We start from the raw sequence: 13,130 nt of genomic DNA on the forward strand, positions 1-13,130 counted from the left end.
AAAGGAAACGCTGAGGACAGAACCTGAGTTAATTGGTTATTTTTCAGTCACTGATGGAAGATGGAAGGAGAATCAGAGGAGATGCTTAAAAGTAGAGTGGTAGAAAGAGAACAAAAAAGATGAAAGAAGTAGTTTTTTTAAATGAGGTAAGAGTGTATAAGTGTCTTAAGAGTCTGCAGAAAGGGAAAGGAGGATGAAAACAGGAAAAGAATTTAGTCCTTATTGACATTTAAGAGAATGGTTTCAGTAGGTGGTGGAATGCAGATTACAAGGTATGGGTAGATAACTAGCCAAAGAGTTAGACTATCTTTTGAGAGTGTATACAGGTATAAGAACAAAGATCTGGAGTTCAGTTAAAAGAAAGAAGAGTTGAATTTTTTTAATAAAGATTTTTTTTCTTCTTTATAGTTAGTAAGAAGGAACCATTGAAATATTAAAACCCAACTGACATATGAGAGAGAAGAGTGAGTCTAGAATCCTAATTGGTGGGGAAGAGAGTATAGATGGCGGAATTGATATCGTACAGAATTCTAGACTCAAGTATTGCATAGTTTAGACAATTTGATTTATTTCCTACCGGTAGGGTAGAGCTGGAGAGTTCACAATATAAAATAATTTCAGGTTAATATTATTATTAATAATACCATTAGATTTCAGAGGAATGAAGAAGTTATAAATCCCTCGGATTATGTGTAAAGATGTTTACTGCTTATGTCAATACTAGCTGAAGTGCCACGTTTTTGCATTCTGAGTTTTTGCTGAGTGGAGATCTCATCAGTTTTTACCTACCCCATGCTTCTCATTAACAGTTATTATAGCTAGGTGATGCTGCCTGTACGTTGTGGTTATAAAGCTGAGCAAGAAGCAAGAGGTTCAACTCTTACTATATCCAATTTGTGGGAAAGGATTTTTTTTTTTAAAGATTTGTTTATTTATTTGATAGAGAGTATGCTTGAGCAGGGGATGGGGCAGGGGGAGCAGGAGAGGGAGAGGGGAAGCCGACTCCCTCCTGAACTCAGACCGTGAATTGGGGCTTGATTCCAGGACCCTAAGATCATGACCTAAGCTGAAATCAAGAGCCGGTCGCTCAACTGACTGAGCCACCCAGGCGCCCCAGGATTTTTTTTAATGTTAAAATTTTTTTGCCTTATCCAGAGTAGGAAATTCAATGTTAATATTCAGCATGTGCCTGCTTATTTTTTTTTAAAAGATTTTATTTATTTATTTAACAGAGAGAGAGCCAGTGAGAGAGGGAACACAAGCAGGGGGAGTGGGAGAGGAAGAAGCAGGCTCCCAGCAGAGCAGGGAGCCCGATGCGGGGCTCAATCCCAGGACCCTGGGATCACGTCCTGGGCCAAAGGCAGATGCTTAACGACTGAGCCACCCAGGCGCCCCTGTGCTTGCTTATTTTTAATTTATTGTAACCTTGTTTTTAATTTATTTAAATTTTTTTGTGAAATGTTTGATACAAAATGCAGAGTGTATAAAATATATATGTTTTAGTTTTAAGAATAACAAAAAGAATAAATATTACGTATCAATCAGGTCAAAAAACAGAAATTAGTAGTATTTTAGAATATTAAGTGTGCCCCTTTCGTAATATCCCCAGAGGTGCCATTATCCTGACTTAACGTGGTAATATTCCTTTACTTTTCTTTATAGCTTTATTGTCTTTGGATATATTCCTAAACAACATGTTGTTTACTTTGGAAAAATGAATAGTGGCCCAAGCTAACTGAGTTAGGAAAAGATAGCATTACCACAGTTAGAATAAAGCTTCCAGGTAAAGGAAAACTAGTCTGGCATCCGGTCTGCTGAGTTTCAAGAGGTTTTACTCAGGAAATTGGGCAGGAATGTCATGAGTTAGTTCTTGGAAACATAGGGTCATCTTGGTCAGGTGTCAGGCAGTGGTATGACCTGGTGTGGCAGGTTTTTTCAGCAGGTATATATATAGTCATGGGGAAAGAATGCTCTTCTGCTTTTGTTTGTTTGTTTGTTTCTAAGCTCTTTGTGGCCTTCTTCTAACACTTAAGAGTAGATCAGAGCAGAACACATCTAGGAGGTGAAATGAGTGTTCTTAGCTGATCTAGGTAGCAGTGCAAGGTAGAGTGAAGAGATACATCAAAGCAAGCCAGATATGAATAAAAACTGGAAATAGGCTTATCGGGACACTCTCTTAGGAACAATGCTGGTGGTTATCTTAGTGATGACCATTTATCATCCTGTTCCTACAGTCAGACTGGTTGCCCTATAAATGGAATGCATAGCTGGCATGCTGGAATCTCTCTTCACAATCCTCCTCAAGATTACTATTGTCTCTCCCATTTTGAATCTCCCATATTCTCTATCTTAAGTTGTGGTCTTTATTAAAATTTTACTTTTGATGAAATACACTCTCCACTCGCTTCTTGAGGAAGTATGTATGGAAGGTAAATGTTTTGAGATCTTTCATATTTGAGAAAATACCTAATTTTCATAAGGTGATTTGACTGGCTGAAGAATTCTAGGTTAGTTATAATGTTCCTTTCTAATTTGAAGAAATGGTTTCACTGTCATTTTCCTTCTAATATGACTCTTGAGAAGACTGAAGTCTGAGTCCATATTCTTTGTATGTGACCTGTATTTTCTCTCTAGAAACTTATAGAATCTTCCTTTTTGTCTCCACTGTTGTGATATTTCACAGTGGTGTAGCCTCAGTGTAGGTCTCCCTTAATTTTTTATATTAAATATCTGGTAGTTCCTTTCAAATGGGCAGCTCGTCTCTGTCAGCTCATGAAATTTTCTAGAACTCTTTCATTTCTTTCCAACCTTTTTTTTTTTCCTCCTCTATTTTCTTCTTCTGGAACTCTGTTATTCAGACATTGGACCTCCTGGACTGGTCCTCTAATACCATTCTCTTTTCTCTCCTGTTTTTCAAAAGTTCATCTTGTTTCTGTGGTTTCTGGAAGACTGCCTCAATTTTATCTTCCAAGCCTCTGTCTTTTTTATTTTAGCTATCGTATTTTTAATTTCTAAGAACTCTTTCTTTTTAAATGTTTTTATTAAATTGTATTCCATTCTCATTTTATGGATATAATATCTTATCTCTATGAGAAATATGCCCTATATACGTGTGGGTGTGTGTATGTACACGTGTATATTCTGTGGTAGAGGCTTTTCCTTAGATGACTAGTAATACTTGGCTGTCTGCTCATCCTTAAGAGTGGAGGACTAAAAAGCTGATTGAGGGGCGCCTGGGTGGCACAGCAGTTAAGCGTCTGCCTTCGGCTCAGGGTGTGATCCCGGCATTATGGGATCGAGCCCCACATCAGGCTCCTCTGCTATGAGCCTGCTTCTTCCTCTCCCACTCCCCCTGCTTGTGTTCCCTCTCTCACTGGCTGTCTCTATCTCTGTCGAATAAATAAATAAAATCTTAAAAAAAAATAAAAATAAAAAGCTGATTGAAAACTCTATTTTTGGCGCAGTACCGATACTAACAAATGTGCCTAGTATACTTCAAAGATGCTTTTGTTTTTCCATCACCAGAAAGTTAATTCTCCAATCTTCTGCTGAGATGAGGGCCAGTTGCCTTAGCATCATGGAGGAGGGAATGGGTCTAGGAATTAAAGGCTTTTCAAACAGCTTTAATGGAATCTTCCTGTTTGAACCCCTCCTCTTTCTCTACCACCTGCTACTCCATTTCCAGGAGTAATGGGTATTGCTTTCTGTGGGTTCTCCAGCGTAAAGTGTGGTGTTTCTCAGCTTCTTTTTGCTGCCAGGCTGTGATTTGGCTTTCCTGGGTCTGCTAAACCATTTCATAACAGTTAAACATCCACTTTCAATCTTCCAATATTCTGTTGCTCTTATCTCTTCTCCTTATAGGTTTGTGTTCAAAAGTCTTTTACTTTGTTTTTGTGGGTTTCATGAGACAGTGCAATTACATGCATGTTTTTAATTTGTCATCTTAATCCTAAAGCCCTGCTTATTTAAAATGTTTAATCTGTGTCTTACCTCCTGAGACTTGAAAAGATTATTAAAGTTCCCTTTTCATCTCGTTTTGGTTTTTACATTCATAATTATAATACATGAAACTCATTGTGTAGCCCCCTTGAGACTATGTGAACTCAAGTATTTATAAGTAAATCCAGGATTTGTGAATAAAAGGTTGATTGTTTTCTAAATTTGCTCTTGTAGGAAAGTGAAAAGGTTTCTGAATACCCAGCAGTGATTGTGGAGCCAGTTCCAAGTGCCAGATTAGAGCAGGGCTACGCAGCCCAGGTTCTGGTTTATGATGATGAGACTTACATGATGCAAGATGTGGCAGAAGAACAAGAAGTTGAGACCGAGAATGTGGAAACAGGTAGACCTCTCATAAAATGTTCATTATTTACAACTTCTTATTTTATAAGTGTCAGTATTACTGTTGCGAAATGAGTGCTATACCAAAGAACCTCTTTTTTCTTGGAAACCAGTTAAACATCTCTTTTTAAGGGAATTTATATAAAGTTCTACATTACAGTTCTTTGAAGTATAGCATATCATGGACCCTAAGGACAAGATTACAGACCCATAATAATAAAATTATCATTTTTTTTTCTGAAAGTGTGAATATTGACTAGTTATTTATAGAAGTCCATCGGCTGGTATATGAGGGTAACTTTTTAATTCAAAAATAAGTACAGTATTCTCCTTCTATGACAGATTAAGAGTTTCTTTGAATCAGTATTGGTGGAGCAGTGGGATTCCTTTTCTCTTCAATCAGAAGCATCTTTGTAGCAGTCAGAGTCTTCTTCCCTTTTTGTCTTCTGAGAAATTTTGGTATTTCAGTCTGTTTGTGGTGAGATAATTATATGTTTAATTGGAGATTAATATATGTAATTCTTGGAAACCTTTTCATTTTTGCCACTGACCATAAAGAAAATAGAGTATTTTACCAGAAAGGTTGTAGTGACTATTTTGTAATAATAAACATTAAAATTTATCTTTAGCTCTTAATGGAGAAAAAGAATCCTCATACTTGGCAGACAATTCTAATAAACACTCTTAAGTATTTATGTATGTATGTATGTATGGCACTTGAACATGGCACTTGAACTCACGACCATGAGATCAAGACCTGAGCTGAGATCAATAGTTGGACACTTAACCGACTGAGCCACCCAGGTGCCACATCACTCTTAAGTATTTAGATAAGTTTCTATAAATGTAGCAAAGTCCCATGATTAAAAATTTCGAATATTTGATGTTTTTCTGCTTGTTGAAGCCCAATAGCACTCCCTAAGACTACTAGCTTCTTCTAGCTTACCACTGTTCTTCCTCCAGTTTTATTTTTATTTTATTTTTTTCCTCCAGTTTTTTTTTTTTTTAAGATTTTATTTATTTATTTGACAGAGAGAGACAGCGAGAGAGGGAACACAGGCAAGGGGAGTGTGACAGGGAGAAGCAAGCTTCCCACTGAGCAGGGAGCCCGATGCAGGGCTTGATCCCAGGACCCTGGGATCATGACCTGAGCCGAAGGCAGACACTTACTGGCTGAGCCACCCAGGCACCCCCCAGTTTTATTTTTTATTGAGCTGAGGGATTAAAAGTTACCTTGCTCTGCAGAGCAATGATGACAACAGTGCCAGCAAACCCCATGTGAAGTGATAATTCATTTTCTCAAAATAGGCAGCTAAACACTTTATATAGGCTTTGTGACTGGACTGGAGTGGTACTTGATTTACAGTAGATAATGCAAGTGGCAGGAAGATACATGTGTGTTTTTTTGAGGGTTTTGGAGAGTTTTCCAGTCTGAAGCTAGAAGCATCATGGCAGACATGAATTTTCTTCTTGAGGAAAAGAATAGGAAGAACAGTTAAAAGTATTATGCAGGATGATATTGTAACTGATTTTATTATAGGAGTGTAACTAGGGTGTAACTAAACAGAAAACTAATAGCACATGAAAAAAGATATGATAGCTTAAGTTGAGTGAAAAAAAGAACGTGTTTGAAATTTCTGGAAAATGTTTTGATCAAAAAAAATAAGGAAGACTATGATTTTGGTAGCAAATGGGAAACTTTGTAAAGTATGAAAACTACAGTACCAAATACCCATTAGTAGAAAATGATGCATACTTACAACATTAAAATACCAGAGCAGATCAGCCAAATTATTGGTTTTATAATTGGTGATCAGTGCTTCATTAATTTAAGTTACTCAGGTAATAACAGTTCCAAATAGGAAGCAAATATAATCTGTTCAAGGGATTTTATTTTCCTAGTTACCTTGAATTCTGAGGCTGATGATAATCTTTTGCAGGGCAGAGATATGAATGATTGTAGTATTGAAAAAGAGGATATACAGAGTCTGGCTAAAAGAACAGTTACTTTTGTGATATTTTGAAAATGGTTTTTGAGTAGTTGTTAATTTTTTTTAGATTGGTTTTTCTTTAACACTAAAAGGAAATGTTAGTAAATAAAACTTACATTATTCTAAACTAGTCTAAAAGTATCTGAGAAGTTCATCTTAAACATTTTTAATTCCATTCTGGCTCATTTTTAAAAATCTGTGTTTGCTTTATTACTTTAAAAAGTAAAGAACAGTATAGTATAGCTATTCTTGTCTCTCTTTACAGAATAACACTGTAAAACTTAGAATTCATTTATAACTCTTTTAAAGGCAATGCCAAATTCAGACAGAAATCTGCTGGGTCATACATCTCACACATCTATAATCAGAACAGTTTAAAACACTCCCATTTATTCATCGTAAGGCATGTGGAATTTGAGACTACAATATACTGAGTTACTTGAAAATACTATGACTCATAGGTTTTTAATGTAACTTTATAAGGATTGTTAATATATATATAGACTAGTTTAGAATCAGTTAATCTGAACTTAATTTTGTTTTTTTCTAAAGAATAAAATGCATTTTAAAAAAGATTTTATTTTTAAGTAATCTCTACACCCAACATGGGTCTTGAATTTACGACCCCAAGATCAAGAGTACCATGCTCTACCAATTGAGCCAGCCAGGCACCCCATAAAGAATAAAATGCATTTTTAAAAAGTTAAAATCGGAATAATTTTTCATTCTTCTGACATCTAGAACATATACAGATAGATAACTGTTGTTATGACCTATCTTGATGTATGTTTCTTTTTAGGTAGTGGATTAGGATCAGGTTCATTTCTTGTGGTGCTATAAATTTTTAACTTAAATTCCAGATACATTTAGGCTTTGGAGAAGAAGCTGACTGGAAAGAAAAGGAAAGGAATATGTATAAGATGTCCACAACGGTTTTTATTTGGTGAATTGGTGGAAAATGAGATCCATAAAGAACAAGATTTCCTTTTGTATATCTAGGAAATGCTTTCTGGAATGCTCCTACATTATATCTTAGATTATATTAGTCTAAAAAATGTTCATAATTATATTTATTGACCTGTTGTATCAGTTCTCTGCATGTTTACATTGAAGTTTTTCTTTTTTTTATTCCTATAAACCCATATGTATATGTCTATACCAGAAACAATGTTCATGATAAAATCCAGACAGGAGTATTAAAATTATATAGTGATGTACATTTAGCCATCTTACTTATTTTATGTATAAAATGATTTCTCATTTTGTTAGTAGTAAACGTAGGATTTTGCTTTACCTTTTTATAGGCAAAGAAAATCTACATTTTCCTCACAGAGCTTATGAGTAATAGTAATCCTTTCAAATTTTGTAGGAAAAACCAAATATGTTTGAGACTTTAAGTATATTCATCTAAACCTATAAATTGCTTTAAAAAAATAAATTGCTTTTTGATGATAACTGGAGATCAGTAATTGTAAAGAGTCTCTGAGGAATAGTAATGAAGTATGAATGAAGGGTGTTCTTGATTGACAGGCTGGAAGTACCTTTGCCAGTGGCCGCAGACCCCACCAGCTCCAAAGGCCTGCTAGATAGACTGAGGTGGGAGTTGGGGATGGAAAGGAGTCTCTGGGATTCCCTACTTAGATTTGAAAATGCAGTTTTTATGTTTCCTCTTAAAAAATTATATACATACATATGTATAAAGTACATACAAATTTTAAAAGGTTATTACAGATTACCATTTAAAAGCAGTAAGTTTATACCGATGCAGTCAGTGATAGATAAGTTCTGACAGGAATCTTTTAAGGCTTAGCTGAGAAGATTGAGCTGTTCAGGATCTGCTTCTTCATCTTGCACCTTACTATATTTATCCTCTCAAACTTCCACTTTAATTTGTGATAATATGTCAGTAAATAGTTTGCATTTCTTATGTGCAAGGGCACCATTTTCAACATGTTTCTTTCCCTCAAGGGGTTAATAATTTACTTTTATGTACTATATATTATATTGAAAATACGAAGCAGTATAGAATCAGTTGGGTGCTACTTACAAATTCAAAGAAATTTTCAGAAGAAAGTTCAATTTGCAGAATTAGGGAATGTTTAGAGAAAGTAAGGAAGTAGGACAGATAGTAGGATTTGGATGGGCAGATAGGAGGTAAGTGAAAGGCACTGTAGGCTGAGGGAAATATAATTAATAATGGGTGGAATATTGAAGTTCAAGGCATGTTTAGAATATTCTGAGTAAATGGGACCATGACAGGGGGTTCCATTAAGAGTTGTGACTAGATTATGATTTGGACCCAAGAGTTAGTGATTAGGCATATAAGAAGCAGAAAGATTTGGAATTTTTGAGTAGAAAGTACTGTGTAAGTAGTATCTCAGGAGATGGCAGATGATGGTAGGGGAAGGGATGAAGCAGGAAGACTAGCTGTGTAGTGTGAGTTAAGAGAGAACTTGAGCAAAACAAAGTAGAAGCGATAGGAACAGAAGGGGCTTGTATAAGCAAAACTACTCCATATGCGCTAACAATACTTGACAAATTAGGGGGAGAGGCATAGTTAGGGTAAGATACTACTCAGTTTTTTGACCTTTAGTGATGGCCATAGTATCATATAGGGATTTGAGGAAGGCAAGACTATTTTGGGAAGCAGGTAAGTTTGGTAGTAGGTGTGTTGATTTTGAGTTGAAGCAGAGCATCTGAGGAGAGAAATATTTAGGTGTTTAAAGATGAACAAATATATAGCCAGGGTCCCATCACAAAGGTGATGTCATACTTAAATCAGGATCATTTAAAAATGTTTTACAAAATGACTAGTTATAAATATATGGGCAAGTGTAGGGTGACCATAAGAAATAGAGCAGTAGTGCTGAGGTGGCAGTAGGAGAGCTGTCTGTCCTTCGTCCTGAGGCCCAAAGGGATGGAATGGTTGCTGGAACCCAGAAGAAGAGAGCACTGGAGAGAGGGTCACCTTGGGAGAATCTGGGACCTTTGATCAAAGGATGCAGCTGGCTTGAGGGTGATGCCACAGAAAGGGAGCCAGGGAATAAGGACTCTGATTTTCTTCTCCTTTTCCCCTCTAATCCCCTGCCTAGGCTCTCCATTGACCCCATGCAATTTAAAGCAGTAGGAGTCCTGTTGAAGGCAGCCTTCTGGGACAGAGAGCAGCATCAAGAAAGGTGGAGAATAGATCTGGAGAGGCAAATGGAAGATATCTAGTACAACTGAAGCTTAGTAAAGAAAGGTCAAGGAGAAACTGTTTTGGAAATCATAGTCACTGATGCCATGGTAATAAATGGACTCTGCAAAAGGAAAGATATTTGAGAGATTTCTCCAAGGGAGAAGATATATAAATTCTGTGTTTGACTCTTCTATGATCAAGAACAAAAGACACAGAATTAAGGAATTAACCTTAAGGAATGTTTACATTTTGAGGAACATGAAGAAGAGCCAAGAGTGGTCAAATATGATAGAAAATCCTATTCCTGAGGTTAATATTTTTTCTTTTTAAAGCCTTTTAAGTATTTTTCTTTAGTAGAAAAGGGAAGAATATTGATGGTTAGTCATGATTTCAGATTCCTACTTTATTACTTTCCTGTCAGTGTTTAACTTTTTGAGAGTCTGTTTCACTGTCATAAACTAGTAATTCAAGGTCGTGAGGACTACATAAAATAAATATATAAAGCACAGTGCTTGTGATGTAGTAAGTGCTCCATAAGTATTCCCTTAACTTCATTAGGACCTTTCCTTATGCCTTCAAATATGGAGAAGGTCTTTTATACATTAAAACAGAACATTTGTTTACTTCTCTGTTGTATTTTTCTCTTTCCTTTCATTTCCATTGGGAAAAAAAACAAATTCTCTATACCTTCAGTCTGTACTTTTTCCTTGTCATTCCTTCCTTAACTTACTGTGCTCTGGCACCTGCATTTATCATTCTCCTGAAGCTCTTTGTTTATCAGATGTCAAAAGCCACTCCTCTGCCAAATTCAGTGACTCATGGAATCATCCAGAAGTAGATCCTTCCTAATCTGGCCTTTGTATCTACTGAAACATTGTATTCTAGCTGCTTTCCTTATTGCCCTTTGCTTGGACTGTGCTATTTATGCTTCTGAGCTTTTGCTTAAATACAGTTTTCTGTTAAAACTGTGATTAGCCATTATCCATTTTTTAAAGGCCCTACTACACGAAACTTTCCACAGGGATTATGGCCTACGTTAAACACTCCCTTTCCTGGTCCTCTATTAGACCATCTGGACTAAAGCACTTGATCACATACTTTCTTACACTGTTCTTGTGTGTATACGTACTCCTTTTGTTTTCAAAGTGGATATGTAAGTCTATCGAAGACAGGGACCATACTTTTTTTTGTTGAATATAGTGTATAATGTAGTGTTTAACACATAACTGATAGGAAATACAAATTGAAATAAATTGAGTTTTGCCTCAGTATTGCAGTATAATCAAGAACCATCTATGTAAAATCTTAAATATATTTTCTTTTTTGTTAATATGCTAAACATTGAATACGTTAGGGTTATTTAAAATATAAAAAGGTAGTCATCCAAAAACATAAATATGGCCATCCAAAATATATCATAACCATAATGTTATCATATTAGATTAACTTCATCTTAAAGTCACAGGTCTTAATCATTCGTGCTTAAACCTAAATTTGATTTTTTTCTTCTAAATCAACACATGCTCATTGGAGAAATTGGGAAGTATTACAAAGAAAAATAAACAATGAAAATCACTCATAATCCCTTACCAGCAAGGGGACAGCAAGTATTGCTTTTTATATTTCTTGCTGGCCTTTTTTAAATATACATTTTAAGCAAAATTAACATTATGTTATGTAATACAAGTAAATTTATTAAGCTTTACTAACAGACATTGGCTGAAAGCAATCTGATAGCTTCCTACTTCTCTCTTCTGATCATTAGGAGCAGGACTTTGGTTTTTAACCAGGTATCAAAACATAAAAATTTGGTGTTAATAGTTAAAGAAATGATCAAGAAAACTTAGCTTCTTTTTGTGATCAACAAAATTGTGTTTAGAGATTAGTTGAAAAGATAGACAAATGATAAGAATTTTTACATAATTCAAGAAAGCACTGCTTTTTTTTTTTTAAGTAAATGAAAGTTTAGCTTTTTAAAATGCAATTAAAAAAAAATAAAACCAGATTTCTGTCTTGAAAAATAAGTTCAGGAGCCAAATTTCTTTCTTGAAAAATCTGAAGACTAAGTTGACTTCATGATGAGCTGTGATAACTTTTGTATTTGTTATACCATCAGAAATCCTCCCTGTGGCACAAAAGGACTCTTTTAATTAGAAAATATTGTTGCCACAGGGAGGTAGAAGATCGACATGAAAAACTGGGGATCTGAAAAGGAGCCCCTATCCTAGGATTACCTGAAGGTGAAACAGATTGAGCCAGAAGGAAGACAATGCTGGTAGGTTGGTTTTAATTTACTAAGAATGTTTACAATTTTACGTTTAATTAAAATTATTTCAACTACCTATACCGTATTTTTGTTTAAAGGGTGACGATTCCTTCTTAAGAAGGGAGAAATAATACGGCAGTATCTTTCCTCCTAAACAGTTTGTTATCTCTGCTAACCCCTGCCATGTTCCTAATATTTGTTTCTTTTTATTGATTAAGCTCTAGGGCTATTTCATGCCTCCACTTCCCTGGAAGCTACAACTGACTGAACATCTTCAAGTCTTCCCCCCCGCCACCCATTTCTGTTACTGCTGCTTCTTAAATCTAGACTTTTCCTACATTTTTTTTAAAGAAGTGTTTTCTTCTAATTATCTATTTTTTTTAGTTTAGCCTAGTCACTAGTTTTCTAAAAAGGTAAAATGTGAATCTTAAGTTCATTTAGTTTTGATTCTAGAACTGTTTGAATTATAATTGTACTGTGATTTAGATGAGTTAGAAGGCATTATTAGATAAAACTTTTTTAATATTTTAATAACTATATTTCATTTAGCCTAAGACACCATCTATTGTAAGAAGCATTTTTGTAGACCACCAAAAGAAATAAATGCTGTCAATTATAAATTTTAGGATAGCATCAATTGTAAGATACATCCTGATTTCAGAGATGTTAAAATGTGAAAAAAAGTACATCTTAGACTTAATGAAATATGGTGTCATGCAATTATGAATCTAACTGAAATTCCTATTTAGTGGGAATTGGACATTAAAATATCAGGTTTATAAAAAATGGAGGTGAGTTGTGGTTGTAGAATTCCATATATATATGCTGAGTAAGGTCTCTAAGTTCTTTATAGTCTTTTAGTAGAAGGTATTTAAGTGAAAAATCATTTAACTGTATTGTTTGAAAGTATACAAAATAACTACAAGGTATTAAATTATGAAGAGTATAGAAGATGAAAAAGTGTTTTAATATGACACATTACTTCAATCAATAGAGTTTTATCATAACTGTTACTTTTCAGTCAGATTTTTGTGTTCCAAAAGAAAATGAAATGAAGCTTCTGCTTTCTAAACTATAATTCTGAAACAGAATCCTTTAAGGAATCTTTAAAATAGCCACTGATTTTTAGTGCACTTGAATATATGTTTTTTACAGATTGTTATGTGAAGGAAAAAGATAGTGACCAAAAGTAAAGAACTACCCTGTCAGTTAATACAGCAGAAATGAAAAGGAATGATTTTAAATGGTATTTGTATGCTTTAAGAATCATGTTTTATATATAAGGAAAAATAAGTATATCTAGAGAACAGATCAATAAAGGGTATTTGCTTTTGGAAACTAGTAGCACTCATTCGTT

General features: G+C 34.9%; 1 protein-coding gene across 5 annotated transcripts in view; it reads left to right on the plus strand.

The window, feature by feature from the left end:
* The window catches only part of ELF2 (E74 like ETS transcription factor 2), a 103,049-nt gene that overhangs the window by 46,664 nt on the left and 43,255 nt on the right, over positions 1-13,130 (plus strand). For 2 of the 5 annotated variants that reach the window (XM_011220887.3, XM_034661596.1), the window contains exons 1-2: positions 4,202-4,339; positions 11,680-11,782. Coding sequence is in view for 2 of the 5 variants with exons in the window: in XM_011220885.3 (XP_011219187.1) it covers positions 4,174-4,339 (166 nt within the window). In the remaining 3 variants the exon portion in view is untranslated. Of the gene's footprint in view, positions 1-4,173; positions 4,340-11,623; positions 11,783-13,130 lie in introns of those variants that run through there. The other 3 variants (XM_011220885.3, XM_002916136.4, XM_019796300.2) reach the window with 2 other exon arrangements.

Source organism: Ailuropoda melanoleuca, chromosome 5 (assembly GCF_002007445.2).
Source record: "Ailuropoda melanoleuca isolate Jingjing chromosome 5, ASM200744v2, whole genome shotgun sequence".
Classification (NCBI taxonomy): Eukaryota; Metazoa; Chordata; class Mammalia; order Carnivora; family Ursidae; genus Ailuropoda; species Ailuropoda melanoleuca.